Source organism: Zootoca vivipara, chromosome 5 (genome assembly GCF_963506605.1).
Source record: "Zootoca vivipara chromosome 5, rZooViv1.1, whole genome shotgun sequence".
NCBI lineage: Eukaryota > Metazoa > Chordata > Lepidosauria > Squamata > Lacertidae > Zootoca > Zootoca vivipara.
Window position 1 is genome coordinate 45,228,626 of NC_083280.1, and position 27,565 is coordinate 45,256,190.

Genomic DNA, 27,565 nt, shown 5'->3' on the forward strand with positions numbered 1-27,565 from the left:
GGAGAAGGACTGCTGGAACACAAATGGCAGATGGAGGAAGAGTTCATCACTCATGCCTCTAACACCTTAAGACATCACCACCCTTTTCACATAGGGATTATTTAGTTTGGCTCCAAGCAATCCTCTTGCCAGTGAGTAAGTGGCAGTTAAGACGTTCAGTCACCACTTCTCTTTTCCCTTGAGGAAAGTTGTCCGTCCACCAAGTTTGCACAGTGGGTACCTCCTTAGAAAGAGCTTTCCATGTCACATTTCCCCCTCTCTCCCATTTCTTTATAGTTTTCCCACTTACCCACAATGTGACATTGTCACATGCTGTGCTTCTCTGCCCCCACTCCACATCACTAGCTGCTGCTTGGCACAGCAGAGAGGAAATGTGTGGCATTGTTAGTTTCACTTTCAGGTAAGTGAAACTGCACATTCAGAGGAGAGAGGTGAGAACATGATTCAGGGAGACAGTTTTTGGCGGTTGGCCCATGTCTGCAGCAATGTGTAGTTTGGTCCTGAATGTGAGACAGCAAGGAAGCAACAGCCATACCAAGTAACCTCAAATGCTAATACAACCTTGTTCATAAATTTCCAAAAGTTACGAGCTTATAAAAGTTTTTATTCCAAAGAGGGGCTGATTTCCCTTTCACCAGCATTTCTTATCAGTAAAAACTGTTGCTGGCAAGAAATACAGCAGGCTGGTGGATGAGAAATGGAATGATCCCTGGCTACTCTGATAGCCTGATTAGTTTCTATGTTGAGAGTGCAGGAAAATGCTTTTTCTCCTGCATGTGTGATACAGTGGGCTGAAGACAGGGCGATGGATCAATCTGTCACTACTTCCAGCATACCTGATTTCTGTGCTGAACATGCAGAAGGATCCCCCCCCTGCTGTGCATCTATTCCAGTTGCACAGCAGCCTGATAGTGAAAAAATGAATTATGCTCTCCTATCACGTCCAGCACATACTGTTTCTATGCAAGCAGTTTCGACTTATGCACATCTAGCACAGAAGCACAACGAACTAACAGAGAAGTGATAGATAACTTGTTCTTACTCCCTGCCAAGCGAAACTTTTAACTGGGTGGTGCTGCAGCACTCGGCTTGGGAGTCGCAGGGGGGCCACCCCGCGACGCAGCGTTGCACAATGTCTGCGCATGGGCCGAAGATCGTTGTGCTTCTGTGCTAGATGTTCCACCCCTGGGTTTGCCACCCCGGGTGCCGCTCTGGCTTCCTCCGCCAGTGCTCCCTGCCAGATTACTTGGTTTCAATGCTGGCCAGGGAGGAAGGAAGCAGCATGGAACCAGATCAAGATGGCAGGAAAGGAATAGCGCAATCTATCCCTCCTTTGTCAACCCACTCATTCCATCCACTTTCCTACGTGAGTAGTTAAATAAAATGTGCTAATATTCTAACATTTTTGTTCTAAAGTCAGCAAATGCCCTTACAAGTAAGGAGAAATCCAAGTAGATTTAGAACAAGCTTCAAAGTGACTCCGCTTGCCTGTACCAAGATTTATTAGCCAGTTTTGGAAGGGCAAACATACACAGCTCTAAGCATGTTCATCAGTGAAGATAGCCTAAGCTGTCCAAGGTGATGACATAGTAGTGCCAGTGCTTCACAATGAGCCTAGGTCACTTTTTTCCCAACCCTTGCCCACATTCTGCTGTACCACTAATAATTTTCAAAAGCATTTGCAATGACTCAAACAAAAATATACAAAAATTGCATTCCTTTCAGCATTTGCTAAACTCACTGGCATGTTTAAACAATGCTTCTGTTGCAAAAACTGGCCAGAATGCAAGACAGAAGTGTGGAAAGCTCCACATGTGCATCACAACTTCTGTGGGCTCCCTTTTAAAAAGAATCCCAGGGTTGGCAAGTGTGCTTCTCCCAAAACTCAAGAGGAACTTAGGAGCTACCTCTAACATAAATGTGAAGAGGTGCTGCCTTGTGGGCAGAAACACAGGAAATCTTGGTACATATAAGGAACTGCCTAAAGAAAATCTGCCAAGCCTTACGTATTTTATACATATCCAGAAAAATTCTGCTTCAAATAGTTTCATGCAAGACTTTTTAAGCAGCCCAAAATTTAACTGAAATCATGTTTGCATAAATTAGGTGTTGTTTCCCCCAGTTTCTAACTATGTTCAGGTTTTCCTAGTATGCATTTCACTTCCAATACATTTGCCACTGGGTCTCTTAAGACAAATTCTCTGTTGACAAATCCACTTCAACTAGCAAGAACCTCATGCAATTAAATCTGCTTATGTATTACTCAACAACAGCATGCTAAAAATAGGACACTTTAAAAACAAACAAACCAGTAAGTGGCATATACATATTTTTGTAGGTTACAATTATTTACCTGGTAGGGAATGTAGGATCATAGACAAAACTAAGCAGCTCTTGAGGGTATCCAATTGATACTAGCCGTTCAACTGTCAAGTCAAATCCAAGGGATTCATACTCTGGAGATTTATATACTGTGAGAAAATGTGAAGATGATTTTGGTTAGAAAACACAAGCAACACACACATTCTATCTAAGCAAGGCAGAAAATGTATACAGCATTAACTTTGCCATTCTCCTCTGGTTTAATGTACAATTCAGCAGACATACAATGAGAGTGGTATTTAACACTGGTCTGGTTCACATCTCACAGTGAGCCAGAGTATGACATACTGGGACTTTGCAAACATACTGGTTCACAGCTAGGAGTTCACACCTGCTTTGCCTTCTTTGGGTATTTTAGGCCAATGTGGGACAGCAGCTAAGCTGAAGTTTGGCTTGGTGTGTCATATGAATCCAGAAACATGGTTACATTACCTCCTCTTTCATGACAACCTATAACCATAGGACAAATCTTGGAGTTATGCAGAAACCTTTACCAAAATCCTCATTTTGGATACATGCTAAGCTATTGCACTAACCTATGATGCCTGGGGGAAAGCAAAACTGCTGGATCTCCTCCTCAGGAGCCAGCACATTTGCACTGTGGTTTGGCTTAGGGGGCGCTGTGGGTTAAACCACAGAGTCTAGGGCTTGCTGATCAGAAGGTCGGCGGTTCGAATCCCTGCAACAGGGTGAGCTCCCGTTGCTTGGTCCCAGCTCCTGCCCACCTAGCAGTTCGAAAGCACACCAAAGTGCAAGTAGATAAATAGGGACCGCTCCGGCGGGAAGGTAAACGGTGTTTCCGTGCACTGCTCTGGTTCGCCAGAAGCAGCTTTGTCATGCTGGCCACATGACTCGGAAGCTGTCTGCAGACAAACGCTGGCTCTCTCGGCCTATAGAGCGAGATGAGCGCCACAACCCCAGAGTCGGACATGACTGGACCTGATGGTCAGGGGCCCCTTTACCTTTACCTTTTATGATGCCTGGGGGAAAGCAAAACTGCTGGATCTCCTCCTCAGGAGCCAGCACATTTGCACTGTGGTTTGGCTTAGAGCAGTGGTTCCCAATTAGGGGTCAACAGAACACACCCAGGGGGTCCGTGTCCCCATCCCTTGCCTCCCCCCAAAAAACACAATTTTTGTCATTTTGCATGGTAATATCACAAATTTTATGGTCTGTTTTAACACACTGCAATTTTAAATACAGTGGTACCTTGGGTTACAAACGCTTCAGGTTACAAACTCCACTAACCCAGAAATAGTACCTCAGGTTAAGAACTTTGCTTCAGGATGAGAACAGAAATTGTGCTCTGGCGGCAGCAGGAGGCCCCATTAGCTAAAGTGGTGCTTCAGGTTAAGAACAGTTTCAGGTTAAGAATGGACCTCTGGAACGAATTAATCAACCAGAGATACCACTGTATATAGTGGCCAAAATCGATTTTGAAATCATACTGCGACAACTATTTTGAGCCGGCAATACATAGCAATATAAAGGGAGAACAGGGCAGCCGATTGCGAGGCGCTGCCTTCTCCTCACGCTGAGGGAGAACAGGGCAGCTGATCGCCCTCACTTTAAGGCACTACCTTCCCCTGGCACTGAGGGGGAGCAGCTTTTCTCAGTTAGCAGGAAAGCAGCAGTAGCCACAGTGGGCGTGCATCCCCATCCCCTCTCATTCAAACCATGTGGTGGAGGTGACTCACTTCCTCTCTTCTCCCCCCCCCCCCAAATCTCTGTGACTGCTCCTTCCCTCATCCCCATGCCTGATCTCCAATTTCAGACATTGTGATATATAGGAATATTGCAATGTTTAGCTGCTGATATATCATGATGCTGAAAACCAGATATCATTTTGTTCCAAAAATTGCTTTGGAGTAATGGGGTCCTCAGTAATTAGCTAATTGGGAACCATTAGGCAAGCTAGACCTTTGACAGACATAGCCGGCAGGATTCACCAAAGAAACCCCATCAACAGAAAGGCTTTCTGCTTCCACAGCAGGGTTTCACCCTTTCTCTCCCTGAAATTGGCTAGGGCGTATCAGAAGAACCCACAGAACAGTGTGCTGGGGAGGTTGTTCCATCTGGCAAGCTGATAGGCTTGAGCAAGTGGAACATTTAAAATAGCATGATGTTAAATTCCACCCAGTGATTTTAAAATTTAATTCTACCAGGAATGCTCTGCAGAGTGGAAATACAGTTCATATTTCAGCGACAGAATGACAAAATAAAGCATTAGTTAGTGGCTCAGGAGAAATATATTCCAAACAGCATTAACACACTCACCTTATTTCACCTCTACATACAGACATCAAAAGAGCATGAAACTTACTGCCACTGGTGAAAGTCAGAATGCAATTATGAATCCTAATTTTAGATCAAACATCTAGTCAGGAGGTGTTTAAGATAATAATTTAAGTTGCCTTTTTGCTAAAGGCCAGCTATCAGGTTAGCTTGTAGCAGGTTACCACCCTTATGGTAGCCTGCAGCTACTAAGCACCTTCTAACCAATTATAAAGCCATCATCTTCTCCAATTTTGCAACCCCTTGTGTGCCCCCCTTTCATCTTCACCTGCATATCCATGCCTCCTATTCCATATTTGCAACTACTTTTGCACACACTCCATTAGCACCATAATCCCCTTTTTACTACTGACCTTTTTCCAACTGTCCTTTGCACACAGACTACCTCCATTTCCATGTCTCCTCCTTTCTTCTATTCTACAGACACCCTAATATGATATATGTTACTGTCTCTTTAATGTTAGTGTCCATTAGTTTGTTCAGGTAGAGAAAGTTAAGTTCAGTCGATGGATCTTCACATTATCTGGGTGTTTGCTAGTTAATAAAACATCTGTTCTAAATTACTACACTGAATCTGGAATTTCATGTTGAAGACAACACATGGTAGATTGTGGGAGTACTGTGGAATACATAAGGGCTCCACATCCTTTATCTCTCCCATAGGAGCCTGCTGAGTAATTGAAGAGGGAGAAAAATGAGTATGGTGAGAAGAGAGGGACACTGGCATTTCCCCCTTATTTTCTCCCAATCCTCTTGCTCCACAGCACTGAAAATGCCCCTTTCAACCCAATTTGCTTCCATCTGCCTATTACCAGATTCTTAAAACCATGCGCAGTGCCAGAGGGGGTCAGTGGGGAAAAGACTTTCCCCAAACAAAGTTTCTCCCTCCCTCTACTTCCCTCCCGTTGCTGGACTCCTCTCTTTAACATAAACTGGTATCTTTCAGGTATCTTTACATGTAGGACACAATTTGCCCACCTGGAAATATACTTTGCCCCTCCTGTCCCCATATTTTTTTTCTGGTATTGCCACTGCCTAAAACACACATTCTCTGTCTCTTTCTCTCTCACACGCACCCACCCTACCTTCCTCCCTACTGCCCATACAATTCCTTATTCCTCTGAATGTCATCTTTACTCCCAATTCCACTTGCCCCGTCCTCAGTTCCAACTCTCACTTCTCCCCAATCTGTCACCAAAGGACTAAAACTGTCACACACAGATATACCCTTCCCACACCCCCAGCCTCAAATCTCCCAAAATAATTTACTACAGACACAAGTCCCCCTTTTCTCTTCCTGCCTTCACCTTCCTCCACCCCTGCCTTTAGAACTGAAAACAGTACAATAACAAACTACTGTAGTGCAAAAATAGTACAGAGGGTGATATAAAACTTACATTAGAAATACATACATATTGCATTTGTCTTATTCCAAATACCTTCAGTAGTTCAGTTCCACTTGTGATTCACTATTACTCCTTGGTCTTTCTTTGCAAAATACATGACTATCCAATTACACCTCATTCCATATAAACATATGCACCTTACCTAAGATTTAGTCAAATTACTGATCATTTGCAATTTACTGCCATTAGGAAGCCATCCTGTTTAATGAATGGAAAAAGTTAATTCATTATCCTAAAGTTGTTTCCAATGTAGTATGAAATTATTGTCACAATGTAGTACTAAGTTATTGTAGCACTAGTGGAAAGTTGTTGCACAAAACAAAACACAAGTAGATAACCAAAGACTGTTGTACAATGGATTGCACAACAATAATAAGCTGTTGAGCAACAGAATGCACAACAAGAATCCACTGTTGTGTAACAATTTTCCACTAGTGTAAGTGTTGCATTATCTTATCGTTAAACTCTGTCTTCTGCTGGTGCAAGGGTTCTTGCATTAGTGGACAAGGAAGGCTGCTGTCATGTAACTACCCTTGGTATTGAGAGAGTTAAGGAACAGCAGCCTCTGTCCCAGACACAAGGAGACTGCAGACATGCATAACACACAGCTCTGCTAGTTTTCAAGAGGAGAAACACTATTACAGGGGTAGACAACCTAAGGCCCGGGGGGCTGGATGCAGCCCAATCACCTTCTCAATCCAGCCCGCAGACAGTCCGGGAATCAGCGTGTTTTTACATGAGTAGAATGTGTCCTTTTATTTAAAATGCATCTCTGGCTTATTTGTGGGACATAGGAATTCATTCATCCCCCCCCCCAAAATATACAGTGGTACCTCGACTTACGAACGACTCGAAAACCAAATTTTTCGACTTACGAATGGGGGTAATGGCCGCGCGCTTAGGAATGTCTCGATATCCGGGAAAAAACCGTGGCGGTTTTAGATAGGGATTTTTCAACTGACAAATTTTTAGATAGGGTTGCTTCGACTTACGAATTTTTCCGTTTCCAATGCATTCCTATGGGAAATCGCGTTTCCAATGGCGTTTTTTGACTTACGAATTTTTCAACTTACGAAGGTGCCTTTGGAACGGATTAAATTCGTAAGTCGAGGCACCACTGTAGTCCTGTTTGAGGGATGGTGGACCAGCCCACGGCTGAAAAAGGTTGCTGACCCCTGCCCTATTACTTCTTCCTGAAGTAATACAGCTGAAGGTAATACAGGCAATCCTCATTTTGCGTGGGGAATATGTTCCAGACCCCCTTCACATGTCAGCAGGACCTGTATAAAGCATTCTATTTCACCCTTTTAGTGACATTTTGATTCGCTTCTGGGTTCGGTGCAATGTGCTTGTGAGCAATCGCGTGTATATTGGACGTGCGTAAATCAGTCATTGGTGTAAAAGTTATGAAAATAATATGGAAGGATTATGTTGGACACAAAGTAACCCCCATTTAACTATTTTCAGAACCCTATGTAAGAAGCCTTTAATTATGTTGAGGCAACATGTGGGAAGTAAGACCTGCTGACTCATTAGTCTAACATGCAAAATACATACTGTATTCTAAAGAGGGTCCTAGAAAGACACAGCCTAGAATAATCGCTGTTTAAAAAAAAAGAGAGAGAAAATGACTGCAAAGTGAAACCAACAATTATTTTGTATCACACATTGATTTGAGTAGATTAAGAGCATGTATGAGCTTTAGGCAGGTAGAATAAGCTGAACACTCAAAAATACCAAGAAATCTTATAAACATTACTGAAGACTGAATAAACAGCCATGAAACAACTATTAACAATGTCAGAAGAGAAAAGACTATTCTGGCTCGACAAGAAATGAGCACCCTTAAGAAAGAGCCATGAAAAGCTGGCTACAACTGCAAAAAAAAAAACACCCCTAAATGCTTGCATTCTGTATCTCCCCCCAGCATTCCCTTCCCCCATTAAAACAGTGGTTTTCAAACTGTTGAGGCAACCATGAGGTTTTTTTCTAACAAAACAACTTCCCTGTATATGGGGAGTATCAAATCACAGGCATATCTGGCACTCCTGCTGCATCTTGCTGTCATTGCTTGCCTGTACTCTTTTCTGTGCAGTATCTCAACCCTGATGTTGCAGCGAGTGCTCTACTCCTCCACAGTGATCTAGCCACTGTACCTAGTAAACATACAACCCTCTGTTTCTCTATCTCCAGAAATACTTAGACCACCTCTCTGATAAGGTGACAGTGGCTGATACCGATAACGGTGCACATACGTCCCACCTTACTCTTGTGCATTAGAGCTTGGTGCTTACTTGAAACGCTGGATCAGGGGTCCCCAAACTTACGTCGCCGAGGGCCAGTGCCAGCAGCACCGATTGTGCTGTCGGCCGGAGCATGCAGGAGTGTGTGCGCATACACGTGCGCACACACGATTTCCGGTGCACTTCCGGGTCACCGGAAATAGCTTGTGTGCATGCGCATGGGCCTCCTCCGGCCCGGAAGTGCAGCGGAAATGACGCTTGTGCATGCGCACAAGCTATTTCTGACGCTCCGGTGATCCAGAAGTGGGCAGCCGCACCGCACCGTGCCGTTAAGAGTGGGTGGTGGCAACGGGGGTCACCGGGGGCTGCATAAAAGAGCCTCGCGGGCCGCATCCGGCCCCCAGGCCTTAGTTTGGGGAAGCCTGCACTGGGTGTTCAAGTCCTACTTCTGTCACATGCCCGTATATCTACTTCTGTCCTAATTAACTTTACACAGAAACTCCAGTGCCAATTTTCAAAAGGAAACAAATTTAAAAGCCTCAAATACTCTTATTTGTAACTCACTAACTTACTCACTTAGCTTTCTGAGATTTTTAAAAGAAACTTATATTGGATCGCATCTACAAAGTATGTCATATCAATGCAAATTGTTCATGAAGCCAGTTTGGCAACCCTTTGAAACAAACTCAAAGCACCTTTTTATCTGAAATTTGGCAGGCTTCATCTCCTTAAATGGGGCTACTGTGCCTGCAAATTTAATCAACAAAAGGTATAGGAATGAGTTGATATCCCCATTATAATGATAAGGAATACATTCTCTCACTGCTGCTCACCCCTCTAAATGCCCACAACAAGAGGGAGTTATCAGCATGTGTGCGGGGGGAGGGGCAGATTTAAAAGAGAATACATATATTTTTAAAATCCTAAGGCTACCCCACCTAAAATACAGTCCAATAACTGGCAAATAATTACTGGTGTTGAGATCTGCTCTCTGACTCCTTTCATAGAACCATAAAATTCTAGAGTTGGAAAGGACTCTCATGATCATCTAGTCCAACCCCCTGTAATGCAGAAATATCAGCTATCCCATACGGGGATCAAACTTGCAACCTTGGAATTATCAGCACCATGCTCGAACCAACTGACCTTTTTTTAATTCAACTATTTTTTAATGAAATTGCAAATGCATTATGGAGTTATTTCACTCCAAAAATGCAAACTTTTTTTTAAAAAGACCTATCTCTTCCTGAGTCCAAGAGAAGCCATTCTATGTTTCATCAAGGTGATCTTTCAAGCCCACTTTGTGAACATGTACTTCATGTTTGACATCCTCTAGATCACTCAAGTTTTGAAATTTACTGAAATACTGTATATATGACTAATGAAGAGAAGGAAGCATAATTGGGGAAATTTCCTACTTCACTTAAGCAACCCACTTGAGTGAGCATTTTTATTCATGCACATAACATGAATCTGCAGTGTACATTAAACTAAGAAGATGAAAATAGATTATAAACATCACACTCCGGTTACTGTGACATAGTTTAATATAAGTTTTCCTTTAATTAGACAACTGGGAATGGAGCTGGAATTCACAGAGCACATGTCCCTACTTGACAACACTCTGCACAGCAGTCTAGATTAATCAGGATGAGCTACAAGCTCCTGACATTTTCCTGCAAGCTGAACAAGTGCTCATTTAGGTAATATGAGCTCCCAACCAAGCAAATTACTGCCAGTACGAATGACTGGGTGCCAAAATAGGAGTAACATAATGGGAAAAGCATCCATAACTAATGTACAGGTAAATTGTACATTTGAGTGATAATCAGTGTTTTTTTTCTTTAAAAAATGTTTAGGGGTTCTCTCATTTTGACTCAAGGAAATCACCATTTTATAGTTCAAATTGGGGGAAATAAATACATTAAATGGACAAAAGTACAAAGATTCACAAAATGTTTATGGGTATCTGTACCCCCAGAAAAAACACTGGTGATAATAAATGATCAGTTCTTAAACTGCTCAGTTATTGAGACAGCTAATTAACAGTGAGATGAATAACTGCAAACTTTTAGTTACAGTAATTAAATTACAGTATTGCAGTAAACAACAACAACAACAACAGGCAAGTGAGATGTTGCCATGCATAATCTGTTGTGAAATAAACCAGATTGGTGCAGTTATCCTAAATGTACTACTTTCAAACAAGTGTAATACAGCTTAAAGACAGTAAGGCAACTGAGAGATGTACTGAAATCATCACATATGGAAACAAATTGTGTTCTCAGGTTTGGGATGGTGTGTGTGTGTGTACCTTGGCAAATGGGGCAAAGCTTTGAAGACAGAAACCTGCTAACAACATACACATTTTTTGTTCAAATCAACTGCAATACCAAAATAAATGTACTGCCTTCAAAATTACTTTCATCCTACAAAAAGTGAGTTTCCTTAAGAAATAAGCATGTCACGAGAGAAGCTACTCTGCACAGAAAGCTATATTGTAAGGTATAGAATACCCATGCATGCTAGTGTTACCTTTGCTGCCAAGTCCGGTACAGTAGCCTTTTTTATAGTCTTTCTGAAAAAGGAAAAAAAAATCTGCAGCCACTCCAGGTAGTGCAAATTGCTGCTGCCAAGATTTTAACTCACATGAGGCAGATGCAGATGCTGAGTGTCACTCCAGTCTTGAAGGAGTTACACTGGACTCCCCTGTCAAAAAGAAAGAATCAAACTGACTTTAAAACTGCAACAGTGGTCGTGTGCTAACAATGGTGTGCTCGTTCGCTGATGCTATTGGCTTCAGAAAGACCAAATACTGGTTTACCAGACATGGTTTGTCATTATCTACAAATCCAAAAAAATCTCTCAGATCAAGATTTCAAAATGGATATTTTGCAGATATCAGGCAGAGGTTGTTGTGTCTGTATATAAGAACGGAGTGGTACAATGTGGATCAGAATTTAGACGTCTGATGAAAATCCGGATCTTTTGAAATCTTATTCTAGCAAAAATAGAAATACTTACAAATTACAATATTAGATTATAAATTCTGTATCAAATATCTACTCATGTGCTATGGTTTAACTGGCATGTTTAAGCACTCCTTGCTCTCCCTGCCAAAATGTAACTATTTAAATGAGGGCTGGTAACAAGGATAGCAGCATTGTGTAGGAAGTAAACATGGCACATTAACAAAATTTAAACACATATTTCCTAAGACATGTGTTTAAATCAATACTGAAACTTAAACCTAACTTTTTGAACAATTTCTATGAACATCCAATATAATAACGAAATACACCAAGAGTGTATCAACTAATAGCTCTAAGCAGTAAATGAGAACAGAGGAGCTGTCTTATACCAAGTGTGGTCATTGGTCCATCTAACTCAGTACTGTCACCACTGACTGACAGCAGCTCTCCAGGGTTTCAGACTAGGATCTCTCCCTGCCCTACCTGGAGATGCCAGGAATTGAACCTGGGACCTTCTGCAAGCAAAACTGATGCTTTACCATTGAGCGACAGCCCTTTTCCTTACACTTTTTGAATTAGGTCTACGCATTGGCAACCCCAAGGTGGTAAAGTGTGAAGGGGAGGCAACAGGCTCACATCCACATAAACCATCCAGAGTTCTGAACATGTAATGCGGTTATGGGGTCATGTATATTATAAGGCATATTCTTTAACCTCTAAAAGGAAGGATTGGTCTGTTAGTGGGCAAATATCTATGTTACAGTAAAGGTATGTCTCATGGGGTATGATTCAGCTGAGCTAGTAAGTCTACAAATCTGCACAAATAGCTTGAAAATGGGCAACACTTGCAATCTTATGCCACCTAACTGGGAGTAAGCACCAATTAACTCAATGGAACCTACTTCTAAGTAGACCTGAATAGGGCTGCAATGTCAGAACACAGAATTGTAGAGTTGGAAGTGACAATGAGGGCCATCTAGTCCAACCACCTGCAATGCCATGGGGCTCAAACCCATAACCCTGACATTAAGAGACTCATGTTCTACCAACTGAGCTATCTTGCGAAATGCGTATCTGGCATTACTTCTTGATACACAGTGGGGATTATATGCTGTAACTAACTAAAATGCAGCTATCAACTATATTCTGAACCACATTTTTGCAATATTAACTACATTCCAATATTCCCAATAAATCTCCATGTCAGTAAATAAATTATTTACTAGAGAATCTCTAGGTAACACTTACACTGCTGTAAGTATAAAATTCAATGATTAAGCAACTTTGAGTTGGGGTCTGAATACTTCTAACTTTACCTTTGGGGGATTGGCTATGATATGATGAAAATATTTCTTAACAAATTTGGGAAGGTCACAATCAAGCACAAGATGTGGGAACTCTAGAGATGGTTCTGCTTTGTTTGAAATAATCTACTCTTATACTCACATATGGCCCTTCAAAGATTACAAGGAGCCTTCAGCTATATTTCCACCTCCAGGTTTTCATTGTTTGATTGTAAAAAATCTAATTATATTCCTGCCACATGTTAGTACACATGCATTTAGGTATTTATTCCAAAGTATAGTCTGAGTGTACGTGAGGTCACCGCCTTACAGAAGCTAAGCACATATACCATGCCATGACAGAAGAAAGGCAAGATACAAAGAAAAGAAATTGTGCTTTTTTCATAAATCTATTTAACAGAGTTCTAAAGATTATGAGAAAAAACATGCATATATTCTGTTGCAGACCACTGACTAATTTAAAATTTGCAGCATGACCCATACCCTGTAAAAATGTCTCTTCTGCAACAGACACAATAGGTTTCTTGACAATAACCAGCATAAATAGCTAGATAAACATGACTTATCACTATTAATTGCTTTGATTCAGGCAGAAGAAGCATGTTAGATGTTTAGTAGCTACTGTATGAGAGGAAGACACCTTTGTCAGACAATGCGGCATCTTTCATTTGATACCCTCTTCAGCTGAGGGTGTTGGAGCTACATTGGGCTAGAGTAGGCAGGGGTAATTGGTCAAAATTCCCTTTCCCAAGAAGGGATGTTTCCACTAGTCCAATGAGCAGCAATTGGAGATCACCCACTGACTTTAAGGTGCTCAATTATCATTAAGCAGATTAAGGAAAGAGAATCCTGCTGCTTTTTCTGCTGTTAGGCTTGCTTTTTGCAGTTTTTTTGGAGTTTCAGTCCAGGTCCAATTCCTCAGCAAACCATGTCTCACATAGAAGGATTTTTTTTTGTCGTGTCTCACAAATTAGTAGTCTGTTAGTTAATGATTTAATGAGACACAACAGTAAGACATACACTCTTGTCTAATGACAGTACAAAATTCATTGGGCACCATCACAAACTTTAAGCATGTTTCCAGCTTAAACTATCGTCAATGAACTTTTTTTAAAAAAAGCAGCATCATAAAAAACATATATGCATCAAAATCTGTCATCCAAGTAGACTAATCCAGTTTCTAAAAATAGCAAATTAACAACTTCTTAAGAAAAGATTTGATGTACCACAATTTGACCATATGCCCACAAAGAAATAAACATTTTCTCAAAATAAAACAACAATTTTTTCTGTTCTATCCCCACTCTTTAGTTTTCAACTTGTGTCGCCATTTGCACTGCTCAGCCAATCCCAAGCCAAAACTACTGCTGTGCTCTGGAGACCCATCCAACCCATCTCAAGGCAGTAGAATATATTCACTTAGTAACTGGTGGGACACCCTCAGGCACTTTTGCTCTTTCCCCCTTCTGGAGGGCTGCAGTTTGGGGATGCCTGCCCTAGTAAGACAAATCAGAATCATTCCTCAATGTTCAGCATGTCCAGAGCTGTTTCTCTGCAAAACTACTAAAACTGTAATGTGTCCTACTTTTACAGAGTTGTTGTGAGGACAAAAAACTATAACACACTTTGGCAAATTTAAAACTCTGATACAAAAAGAAAGAAGCTGCAGGGGATAGGTCCAATGTGAACTAATGCCAGTGTACTGGAAGAAGCAAAGATCACCAGTGTCAAAGCAATGATTCTTCAATATCAACTTCGTTGGACTGGTCATGTTGTTCAGATGCCCGATTACCGTCTTTCAAAGCAACTACTCTATTCCCAACTCAAGAATGGAAAGGTTTAAATATGTTCTCAAGGCAAATCTTTAAAAATGTAGCACCAACAACTGGGAAACACTGGCCTGTGAGCGCTCCAATTGGAGAACAGCCTTTTGAAGACGCTCAAACTCAGGATGAAAGGGAGAAACTCAGGATGAAGAGGGAGGCACGCTTGGCAAACCCTCACCATGATCAACTCCCACCCGGAAACCTGTCCTCACTGTGGAAGGACATGTGGATCCAGAATTGCCTCTCCAGTCACTTATGAACCCACTGTTAAAACTGTGTTTATGGAAGACAATCTTACTCGGCAATGAGTGATCGCCAAAGATCATCTCCAAGCATCTCCATCGGCTTCAGTGGGCACCAGCAGCCACTGCTGGTTAGCATAAACATGGTTATGGTTCATCTCAGTATTTTCCTTAACTGCTATTAAGGCAGGCATAGGGAATTACTCAAGGAATAAGGTGAGGGGGGCAGTGTTCCTGATTTCTTAAGGACAGCTAAGAAGGAAATCACTACTCCTCTGGCACATAGTATCTTATAAATATAGCACTAAACATTACCAGCATCTATTCAGGTATCTGATAGCAACAACAGACAATATTTCTAAACTTGGAATGGATTAGAAAAACATTTTACTTGATACATTTGACACTGTCAACATGACATACCCTTTCCTTTTCTTTGGCACCACTATATTAAGGGATCAATCTCCTTAATTGACTCCAAATTTAGAGAGTTCATATTCCACAGCATATTTTGTTGTGTTTTTCAGTGTTTGACTCCTGTTTTACCCTTTCCCACCAAAATCTATACTTACATTTTTGCTGGGTGGTTCCTTTATCTGGGAATTGGGAAGGCTGTCTATTCTGGACTGAGTTGTACCCTGCCTGAAGAAATAGGTATGCAGCTTTAGGGCTGCCTCTTGATCAAACAACATTGCTGGAGGCCCAGGTGGTTTTGGTAGCATGGAGTGTATTTTCAGCTCTGGTTGATTTGCCAGCCATGGCAATTCCTGGGCTAGGAGAGCATGGCAATGACCGCTCCCCACATCAAATGGGGGGGCGCCTTTTGCATGGTCACACACAGCTCCCCGGATCCCAGTGCGGCTCCTGGTAGTTCGGGCTGGCTTCGTCCTCCCCAGGCTGGATACCTGGAGGTCTCCGGCCTACCTCAGCCAATAACCCAATCCCGCCTGGGGAGGCGTTGCCAGGGGATCGGCCAGGTAAAGGGACTGCCCTGCCCACACAACAGAAGGTGAACATTACCTGCGAAGCAGCAGTTGGCTCCGGTTGATTTGCCAGCCATGGCAATTCCTGGGCTGGGAGAGCATGGCAATAGTAATCCTTGCTCTATTAGCTTCAAGATAGACTACTGCAGTGTACTGTAAACTGCTTAGAGATTTTCTTACAATCAAGCAGTACTGTATATAATTTTTGAGCAAGAATCTTATGCATCTCAACAAGTTTAAACAACAACAACTCCTAACCCTCATAGCTATAAACACTTGAGAAATCAAAACATTGTAAGATATCAAAACCCCAATATAAGCGATATAATTAATTTTAATTCCAACAGTGACAAAATTATGAATGTTCGGCTCATTCACAGCTTATCTGGAAAGTCAGATAAGAAAAGATCTGTACTATTTTCGAATATTCCAGATAGTCTCACAAAAAACATATTGGCTTGGATTCTGAAACAAGTCAACAAGATTGTTCATAGAAGGTAAGTTTCTTGTCCCCTGCTCCCTTTTGCATTCACACCTGCATCCCCCAAAAGTCTGCCTGGCGGGCGAGGGCTTACCTGAGCAAAGTGGGGTATGGTTCTTTGCTGGCTCCTCATGACCCACCCCACATTGTTCAGGAAGGTCTCTGGCAACCCATAGGAGGTTCAGATGGCTGTAGCAGGAAATAGGAGACAGAAAACTTCTGTCTATTAACTTCCTTAAGTTAGCTTCTTTTAGGATCAGAGCCAGGATGTCAAGAGAAATACAAAATTATGCCAAATACTGGCAGAGTTCCACAGTTCAGTTAGCTTTGCTTCCTAAAAAAATTACATCTACTGCCAAACATAAATATACACATAATTTCTACATTACAAATTTGTCCTGAGTCTGCTAAAATGATTTCTGAAGGAAGCATGGTTAAATAAAGAATACTGTGCATACCATACAAGATTGTTATTAGAATTAATAATTAGAATTATTAACAATATACACACACTAATTATCTTCCATTTGCTCCATCTCCTGGAAAGTTTACATATACATTGGTCTTACTGTGCAAATACAGAAAATGAGCAATGAGATATTCAAAATTAAGTCCTCCTGTACCAAAATTATTAAATCCTGTACAAAACCTTTGAAAATTGTATCTGTACTTGCTTGAACATATGTAGAAACTCTTATAGTCAGTTCATTATTCCAAAGAAATCAAATTTCTGGTTAACCAAAAATTTATCAGGTTGTCCAGAGTGACAAGGAAACATTGTATTTATCATTCATGCCTGTATCTCACCTTCGTCCAAGTTGCTTATGGAGCGGAGTCCATTTCCCCCCACACTACAACACTGTGACATATGCTCATCAAGTGACTAATGTAAGGTTATCTAATGAATATCATGGTGAAATCTGAGATTCAATATAGTTGCTTCCTAAAGCTTATGCAATAAACTTGTGGGTAGGAGAAGAGGAAATATTAGCATATTTCTAGAAAGGCTAACCTATAAGCATGCTTCCACGCAAGCTTACTCAAAAGTAAATCCTCATGAGTAAATCCTACGGGTGCCATAATGTATACACTTAAATACAATGTCCTGCCTGGATCTGTCTACAAGTTAATTCTCATCTATGATCCAGCTCTTCATTAAGAAGCAGAAACTAACCACTGTTTACCAATATAGAAACACCATTTCCAACTTAGCTCTCTGCTATTACCGTACTACAATGTTGGCAAACTGAAGTTTACACAGCAATATCACTAACCCAGTGATGTAGGCTAACAAAATTAAACACAAGGCAAAGCATCTGAAACATGAAGCTAGCTAATATAACACAACTAGTGTCATTCAGCCCGTTAAGTAAACGGGCGCCAGAACGTATGTGAGAGGAGCGGCGGGGCGCCGCGGCCATCCCTCTCTCTAACGGGAGCAGCTCCTGCTAAAGAAAATAGCAGGCATTTTCCAGGCAACGGCTGGCTCCTTTCTTTTGGGTGCCCCTCCAAGAGCCGCTTGCTACTGAATAAGTGCCGCTAACAGAAGCAGGTTCCCGGCGCCGACCTGCCCCTCTGGCCCCCCTGGGACTTATTCTGAAGTACTCGGCTTCGGGGTGGTGGGGCAAATCTGAAGGCGGCTTTATGTCCGCGACCCCACAGAAGACGCAGCCGACGGCTGCCCCCAAGAGGAGCTCGGGCGGGCGAGGGACATTTACTGAGGAGCCAGCACAGAAGGGGCAGGAGTTCTTCACCTGCGGGGAGCTGCTAAGAGAGAGCGCCCCGAAACTCAGTGGCACCAGGCAACACCCCAAGATCAGCTGCAGCAGCCCCAGACACAGCAGAGGTTGGGCCAGCAGCAGCCCCGGCTGAGATGCCAGCAGCAGCCTCCCCGCCCAACAGCAGGCCCCGCTGGGGGAGAGCGCAGCCCAGCGGGGCTGAGGCCACCCGGAGCAGGACCATTGCGGCCGGGCAGCCGGCGGGGGCAGCGGGACTGAAGAGGCGGAGGCAGAGCAAGGTCTGGGCGCCTCGGGCACCACCGAGAGCCGGGCCAGCGGGCAGCAGGAGCGTGCGGGAGGGCGCTAGAACATATGTGAGAGGAGCGGTGGGGCTGCGGCCTTCCCTCAAGTAAACAAACTCGCTCTCCTGTCGTGCCCCGCGGCCGAGCGCAGAGAGGTAGGGAAGGCCGCAGCCCCACCGCCTCTCATGGGCTCCTCCGTCGCTGCTCCGCCTCCGCTGCGGTCCATGCTTAGGCAGGAAAGGGGGGAAGGTAGGGGCAGCCAGGGTCCTCTTTCCTTCCTTCCTGCCCTCCCCCCTCCCCTCCTTGTCCGCCGCCTGAGGACTGCGAGGGAAACAGTAGGCAGAGGGGTGGGGGGGAGAGCGTGCGCGTGTGTGCGTCCAGTCTCTGCGTCCAATCCCTGTGTCTGTTGGGCACATGCACAGCAGGGAGTGTTGAATTTTCCATCTTTAAAAATCCTGATTTGAGGGGTCTTAAAAAGTTGTGGTATGATGAGGTGATTTGAAATCTATTTTGGTTCCTTGTAAATATTTAGGTCTTGCTTGGTAAATCTATGTGAAAAGTTCCTACTTTTTAACATTTTTAAAAAAAAATTCTGTCATTTAAATGTATAGGTTATTCCCCCGTTTTCATGAAAACAGATGTTGATAAGTGCCTAAAATTGATTACAAGATACAGTGGTACCTTGCAAGATGAAAATAATTCGTTCTGCGAGTTGCTTTGTATAGCAAAAAATAAATCTTGTGAAGCATGGTTTAAAATTTTCCTGGTTTACCCGGTCTACCCATTTAGTTAATGCGTTCCTATTCATCTTGTGAAGCGCGGTCATAGAAAACTTTGTCTTGCGAGACGCCTCGCGCAACGCAAGACGCTTTCATCTTGTGAGTTTTTCATTGCATGAGGCATTTGTCTTGTGGGGTACCACTGTATTGTAGTTCTCTTATATATGTATTGTAGTTATCTGTACTATTAATATTAATATTATACAACAGTATGTGATATCTTTTTTGCTTTCTACCACCAGTCCACCTACTGAGGTCGTTGCGGTTTCAAAGCCGAAATGCTCTGACAAGTAGATTTATCGTCTATCCGAGATAGACAGAATGGTGTGGCATGAGGACATCTAACCAGCCCTAGCAATTGTCTTCTGTGTTGCATTGGAGACAGGGGGCTGGGGCCTTGCTTGAATATGTTACAGGGCATCTCTGGTACCAGAACAATTGTGTGGTCATCAAAGGAGCTGGGATCCTCACCCACCAACATCATTTTATTATACTATACTATTATAAACACACTCACACACACACACACACACACACACACACTATATTCAGCAGAGAATTGTGTCCCTTTTTTGCTCACTCCCACCCTTTGCAAACAGAATTTTATTCCCATGAAGGAGAAAAGCATGTTTTCTTTGAAGAATAGCTATGATGATAAACACGATAATGAAGTCTATGCAGAGGACTGGATAAACTTTTTGGAGGTGTTAAAAATACACTGTAAAGTAGAGCTACCAAAGTTCAGTCGAGTGACGGTCTTTCCTTATTGGATAAATTAGGGGTGCAAAAACAGCATTCTGATAGTGTAGGATTCAGGCTGTTGGACAGGCACCCAATCTTAAGAGAAGAATTGCCACATTTTAAGAAAGACAATATTTTAGTTCCTTCAATAGTAGCATGGATAATAAGCATTATGGTAACCCTTCTATCACAGTGATGGAAGGATGGAAATACTATATATTCTCCTGCTTCAGAACCATTAAATGAACAGAAGTCTTGACCTGCATGGAATGTGGTTTCTCTAAGTCTGACACCATCTTTGTGAGGATCAAGAGCAGGCCTTTAGATTCTACAGGAATCAAATTTTAACAGTGTACACTTCTTTTGAAGAGCATGGTTCAGGGGGCTTCTGCCTGGGGCTCTCCTGCTCAGATGTGGGCCCTCAGCAGATACATGATCATGTGACAGCAGCCCTTGAAATTGTTCATTTATTTTTCTTTTTTCTTTTTTCACTATAATAGGACGTTATAAGATAAAGTAATGATATGTTGTTACACAGTTGGAAACAAAATTTCTTTATATTTTTGCTTGTATAAAATGATTAAAAACTTTAACTTCGCTTCAAAATGCAAGTTTTTGGCTCTTTTTTTTAGTGTATTTCAAACAGATCTCAATTTACCAAGCTAATCATCAACCAATCATAAAAATAATTGCAGATTTGAATTCCTCATGTGCAATAACATATTTTTAGAACCCCTCATTGAGCAAATTCGCAAAAAAGTCCTTAAATGACACTGCCTAATGCGCAGTAGCACGGACACAGGGACTGGACGCAGGAGACACAGGGACTTTATTATATAGGATGATTAAATTTTAAATTACCCACTTGTGTGTTTATATGACTTCCAAACGAGTTACACTTCAGCAACTAGTTGCCATCCAAAGTGACGAGAGCAATTAATGTACAAGGACACCTTCCCAAATGAACCCACCCAAGGTAGATACATATTTTCATATTGACCATGTTGAAGATACAAAATACTCCCTTTTACATTAATTCACTGATATGCCTCCCTTTCTAGTTTGTCAGTATTAAAGGACCAAGTGAGACATTAGAAGTAGAAATGTTTTCAGTAGTCCGTCCTGGATTGTTTTGGTGTATGCTATAATGAAACGCTACAAGAAGCTACAGTTAGAACTGGATATGGAATAACTGATTGGTTCAAAATTGGGAAAGGAGTACGACAAGGTTGTATATTGTCTCCCTGCTTATTTAACTTATATGCAGAATTCATCATGCGAAAGGCTGGACTAGATGAATCCCAAGCCGGAATTAAGATTGCCGGAAGAAATATCAACAACCTCAGATATGCAGATGACACAACCTTGATGGCAGAAAGCGAGGAGGAATTAAAAAACCTTTTAATGAGGGTGAAAGAGGAGAGTGCAAAATATGGTCTGAAGCTCAACATCAAAAAAACCAAGATCATGGCCACTGGTCCCATCACCTCCTGGCAAATAGAAGGGGAAGAAATGGAGGCAGTGAGAGATTTTACTTTCTTGGGCTCCTTGATCACTGCAGATGGTGACAGCAGTCACGAAATTAAAAGACGCCTGCTTCTTGGGAGAAAAGCAATGACAAACCTAGACAGCATCTTAAAAAGCAGAGACATCACCTTGCCGACAAAGGTCCGTATAGTTAAAGCTATGGTTTTCCCAGTAGTGATGTATGGAAGTGAGAGCTGGACCATAAAGAAGGCTGATCGCCGAAGAATTGATGCTTTTGAATTATGGTGCTGGAGGAGACTCTTGAGAGTCCCATGGACTGCAAGAAGATCAAACCTATCCATTCTTAAGGAAATCAGCCCTGAGTGCTCCCTGGAAGGACAGATCGTGAAGCTGAGGCTCCAATACTTTGGCCACCTCATGAGAAGAGAAGAATCCTTGGAAAAGACCCTGATGTTGGGAAAGATTGAGGGCACTAGGAGAAGGGGACGACAGAGGACAAGATGGTTGGACAGTGTTCTCGAAGCTACGAACATGAGTTTGACCAAACTGCGGGAGGCAGTGGAAGACAGGAGTGCCTGGCGTGCTATGGTCCATGGGGTCACGAAGAGTCGGACACGACTAAACGACTAAACAACAACAACAACAAATAATGAAACGCTGCTACTGAAGGTTCCAATCTCAGTTGGAAGAAGAGTGGAACCCTTCTTCCCAGGCAAATTTTGCACACTCAATTGTCTCTAGTACAAGATATATTTAATGGAAAGGCACCCAAGTGAAAATGGCTAAGTCCTCATATTCATCTTCCTCTACAGACTGCAGCTGCATTTGGTAAAACAGAAGTTATTACATATTTGTAGAAATATCCTCTGGTACAGAATGATTGTTTCAGGCTAATATACCCATGTACAGAACTTTTGTTAAATATTTTTTTAAAAATCCAGAGGCCTGGTTTGCCAGGTTCCTGGGATAAGATCCCAAAATGTCTGCCCACTTGTGCAAAATGAACTCCAGTAGCACAATGGTTCTTCCTGTTTCTCTCCTCCATGTTGCAGTACACACATGCCTCCCAAAACTGTTCCAGAGGGTGCCTCAAATCTGCAGAGGAGATTTGGGGAGCTTGAAGATGACCCATTGTACTAGAAGAAGCTATTCATGCAATGCTAGATCTCACCCCTAGAAATATGAGGTTGGCACCTATTAATTAGATTGTAGCCAGCTCTATGAGCTACAGGGAGCTCTAGTTGATAAAGTATCTCTGCCGCAGCTAAAAATATGTTAAGGAAAAGCATAAGAAAGCAATATCAATTTATTTAATTAAAGCAACTGCTCAGATTAATAAGGGCCCTGTGTGCTAGCAGCCAAATCCTGTAATACCGGTAACATAGAAGCTAATTTCTAGGTGCAGGAAGCCTGTAGATACCTAGTTTTCAGTGCTACCCTATCAGAGAAGCTTGAGGAGCCACAGTACATTAGTCTAAGCTCCAATTTTGGAGAAGGGGTAAAAAGAATACTCCACTATTACATATAGTTCCATAGAATACAAATCTAGCCAGTCGAAGCATCAGCTTAGGTTTTTTTGTTTTGTTTTGCTCATGGCAGACCAGTTTTCCTAGGTTAAAAAGCGCTTGGCAGTTTTTGAAGGTGAAAAAAGAATCTGCTGACAATTTAAAGCCAGCAAAAAACTAGGAATTCATCTGGCAGAGGTAATAGCTACAAGGAACAAGACTTTAAAGGATAGGAAGCCTAGCAGGAACGACTTGAGCGAATGAAAAGGAGGTTGTTGTAGAGCCAAAAGGGTAGTATGCAAACCCCCGATGGGGAACTTATGTTGCACTGGAGGGGTGAGAAGTATTGCTCCTTGAAGGAAAATGTGGGAGGAATGGGTGAGTAGATCTGGGTCTTTGGAGAGAATAGATGGAAGTGTCAAGGTCTGACAATGAAAGGTGTTGGGCTTCAAGCCTAGAGATAAAGTGTTCCTGCAGAAAGAGGAGGTCTGAAACTGCTGCTTGTCTTGGAAGTTAATTTATTTGACACCCACTGTGATACCAAAAGGTTTTTTTAATCACACTCTAAGGACTGCCTTAAAGATGCCCTTCTTTAATAATTATTGTTTTTAATTTGTTGACTACTCCTGCAAGGGCTGTAGTACCATCATCTTTGTGTTCCAAGCCCCTGCTTGCCATTTGTCCCTTAAAAAAAATTAAACATTTTACCAACTGTTTTCAAGGTTCCTCTGTTGTGATTCTGTGATGCAATAAATTTGTGACCCTCCAAGATACCCACAACTTGTCCTTTAATTTTTATTACTAAATTTAATGATAAATAAAAATGATTTAAAAATGATTTAAAATACTGTAGTGTAGAATGGGAAAGTCTTTTGGAAGATAGCCCTGAGAACTGTAGTTCTCACCACACCCAGCTCTACACTTTGGTCTCATCCATGTTGACATGCAGTCTCAATGCGATCCTCAGCCCAAAAAAGGTTAGCTACAGCTAGAGGAAGCCAGTGAAATAAACATTGTAAATAAATTAAATTATTGAAGTGACACACAGAAGGCATGGAACACAGGCAAAAGTGGCTTGAAAGAAGAAACAAAGAAACTGCAGTATTCAATAGCAAACAATTTAGTGGTATCAACTGAAAGGGAAAAAAGACATACGGTATCTTAAAGATGTTTAATGGATTATAATGAGACCTTAGGTAAAATTATTCCGGAGGGAGGGGGGGAACTACACAAATATTGCAAATTTGGGAACAAGGGGAAGCAACACTACCCAGAGCAAAGGAAAAAGAAAATACAACGATTAAGCATTAGGAGTATTCAGAAGTACCTCCCACTGTATTCTGGGGGGGCTTACTCCCAGGTATGTGTATAAAGGCCCTAAGGGACTTCATTTACCTATAGTCGCAGAATTCATCAATTAAAGTGAACAGACCTTCGCGAAAATGGGCAGCACACCACCCTTAATGGATGGTTCTATGGGCCTTATAGGGACGCAGGTGGTGCTGTGGGTTAAACCACTAAGCCTAGGGCTTGCCGATCAGAAGGTCAGTGGTTCGAATCCCCGCGACGGGGTGAACTCCCGTTGCTCGGTCCCAGCTCCTGCCAACCTAGCAGTTCGAAAGCATGTCAAAGTGCAAGTAGATAAATAGGTACCGCTACAGCGGGAAGGTAAACGGCATTTCCATGTGCTGCTCTGGTTCGCCAGAAGCAGCTTTGTCATGCTGGCCACATGACCTGGAAGCTGTACACCGGTTCCCTCGGCCAATAACGCAAGATGAGCGCTGCAACCCCAGAGTCTGTCACGACTGGACCTAATGGTCAGGGGTCCCTTTACCTTTACCTATGGGCCTTATGGCACAGACAAGCCAACTTTTCTGTAGATGTTTGTCAAAACTATCAGGACAGCAACATGTCCCCAGCATCTGTGTGCTACTCAGCTCTGCCCTACTCTAAAATGAATGCTACTGAGAAAAACACCTGCTACCATGAGGAATACCAATCTATTTCTGCTTCCTGTAGATGTGAGGTTCAATTATAGATAATATACATATTCATCATATACACTCACCGGCTAATGTATAATCCATATCAAATCCAAAGCACTTTATTTTTTCCATGGCTAGACTTCTGTTCACAAAAACCCTGTAAAAGGAAAGTAAGAAACCCAATGGTAAACATTTTTGACATGAAATCTGAAGGGAGCCTATGTAATAATTAAGTTCCTAAAGTGTCCAAGGATTGCTAAGGAGTTTGTCAATGGACCGCATGACTTGACAAGTTGTTGTTGTTATTTATATCCCACCATTCAGGACGTGAAATCCTTCCAAGGAAAGCAAGATACATTAACAAAATTACACAATCTATATCAAAACATAACAATAACAATATATAATAATAATAATTCATTATTTATTATTTATACCCCGCCCATCTGGCTGGGTTTCCCCAGCCACTCTGGGTGGCTTCCAACTTGGCTTTTCGCAGTGAGGGAACCGCGAGAAGGCCCTTGGCGCTGGACCTCAAGCCATCAAGATCCTTCCCACAGAGCAGTTGGTGGTAGATAGGCGTATTGGGGGCAGAGGGGAAACCCTCTGATATCAGACTTTGTTTCCCTCTTTCTCCTAAAATCCTACTCACAAGGTAGCTGGTAGCAGATGGCCCTGCGGAGGTGGGAAGCATGGCAAACAGTCCAGTGTGGTCATTTACTTGGGAGCAAATGCCATTAGGCTCTGTATACTTATGTCAGAGTAATTTTTTTTTAAAAAAAGAATTCATTTATATAGTCATCCCATAGATTTTCTGCATACATCAGAAAACAAATTATTATTTTTTTAATTTTTAAAATGTTTTATTAATATTAAAATGCATACAAAAAATACATACACACAAGACATACACAACTTACAAAAATTACAAAAAAGATACACAAAACTAGAGAAATAAAAGAAGAAAAAGAAAAGAAGAAAAAGAGAAGAGAAAAAAAAAAGAAAATAGAAAAAGTACAAGATAAATACATTGATATATAAGTACCAAAAGAAAAAGAGAAAATCAATAATAGATTATAAGTATATATAAATCATAACATAACATAAGGCATAACTCAAGAATTCATCTCATAATATAAATCATGTCAGAAATAAAAACAAAATCTAAATTCTACTATGCACGCTCCAATATAACTGAACCCAATTATTAATCCCTATATTTTCTTATAATACTTATATTTCATGAATATATATACACAAAAACATTCACACCTAATCACACTTCACCTATGAGTCGACTTCCGCTTATCCTTTTCCCGGGTTTACGATTTTCTACCCTTTCACATTGTTTCCCCTTTTTTATGACATTTATGCCTATGCGGGTTGTTAAAAGCAAATCCAAGTTTTTATCGTGGGGCACTGCTTCCTAAAATAGTCTCCCAATTTCCTCCAATTTTTTGCCGAATTTTCCCAACTCCCTCCCCTTATTATATTCGTTAGTCTGTCCAAATCTATATATCCTAATAATTTTTCCTGCCATTCTTTAATGTTAGGTATTTCTTCTTTTTTCCAATATTTCGCCAGCAGGATTCTTGCAGCTGCCGTTGCATACAAGCATAATTTCTCATCTTGTTTTTTAATATCATCCCCTAACATCCCTAGTAGGAAAAATTCCGGACTCTTTTTAATATTATATTTACAAATTTTCTTCAATTCCTCCAATATTGCATTCCAAAATGATTTGACTTTATCGCAGTGCCACCAAATATGTACAAATGTCCCTACCTCCCTTTTACATCTCCAACACTGATTGTTTTTGCTTCTATACATTTTTTTGATTTTTACCGGCGTGAGGTACCACCTATAAAACATCTTCACCAAGTTTTCTTACGACGCCGTAAATTTCCATGAATTCCTCCAGAGTTTTTCCCAGCTCTCCGCTTGAATCGGTTTCCCCAGATCAATCGCCCATTTTATCATTGTTTCCTTTACGATTTCATCCTTCAATTCCCACTCCAATAATACTTTATACATCTTGTTTATAATTTTTCGGCCCCCTTGTAGTAAATTGGTCTCTAATAGAGAGGGTTCAATCTGAAAACCGTTTTTATTATAATCTTCTTTAAATTTGCTATTTATTTGATAATACTGCAACCATCCTGTTAGATATTGTTTTACTTCTTCATATTTTTTAAGTCCGAATTTACCCTCCTGCTCCTGCAACAAATCTGCATACCTTCCCCAATTCCCATTTGAGTTTACTTTCTTAATTGTGATTATTTCAATTGGCGATGCCCATTTCGGCGTTTTGGGCTCCAGCAGCCGTCTATAACATTCCCAGATCTTCAAAAGCGACTTTTTAATTAAGTGGTTGTTGAACCCTTTATGAATTCTCACCTTACCATCTACTAGATAGGCATGCCAGCCAAATTTATTATCAATTCCTTCTAAATCCAGTAATTCATGATTTTTTAAGGTGATCCACTCCTTTAACCATAAGAAACTGGCCGCATCATGATACAGTTTGAGATTCGGCAAGGCTAGCCCCCCCTATCTTTGGCATCTGTTAATAATTTGTATTTTATTCTTGCTGATTTGTTACTCCATATAAATTTTATCAGGTCCGTTTTCCATTGTTTGAATATGTTATTCCCAGTGCCTAAAATAGGTAACATCTGGAACAAAAAGAGCATTCGCGGGAGAACGTTCATTTTCACTGCAGCCACTCTTCCTAATAATGTCAGATTTAATTTATTCCAATTTTCTAGATCCGTCTTAATTTCTTTCCAAACTTTTATATAATTATCTTTTACCAAATTATTTGTATTATTTGTTATCCAAATTCCCAGATATTTAGTTTTCTTTACCACCTCTAATCCTGTTGTTTCCTCTAATTGTCTATTTTCCTCTTTC

General features: G+C 41.5%; 1 protein-coding gene across 8 annotated transcripts in view; it reads right to left on the bottom strand.

Moving 5' to 3' along the window:
• NT5C2 (5'-nucleotidase, cytosolic II) overlaps nucleotides 1–27,565 on the bottom strand; it is a 91,775-nt gene that overhangs the window by 39,257 nt on the left and 24,953 nt on the right. For 5 of the 8 annotated variants that reach the window (XM_035132649.2, XM_035132651.2, XM_035132650.2 and 2 more), the window contains exons 3-4: nucleotides 24,736–24,809; nucleotides 2,354–2,471 (exon numbers count right to left, since the gene is read on the bottom strand). In XM_035132649.2, coding sequence (XP_034988540.1) covers nucleotides 2,354–2,471; nucleotides 24,736–24,809 — 192 coding nt within the window. Of the gene's footprint in view, nucleotides 1–2,353; nucleotides 2,472–10,975; nucleotides 11,036–24,735; nucleotides 24,810–27,565 lie in introns of all 8 variants that reach the window. The other 3 variants (XM_060274711.1, XM_035132654.2, XM_035132653.2) reach the window with 2 other exon arrangements.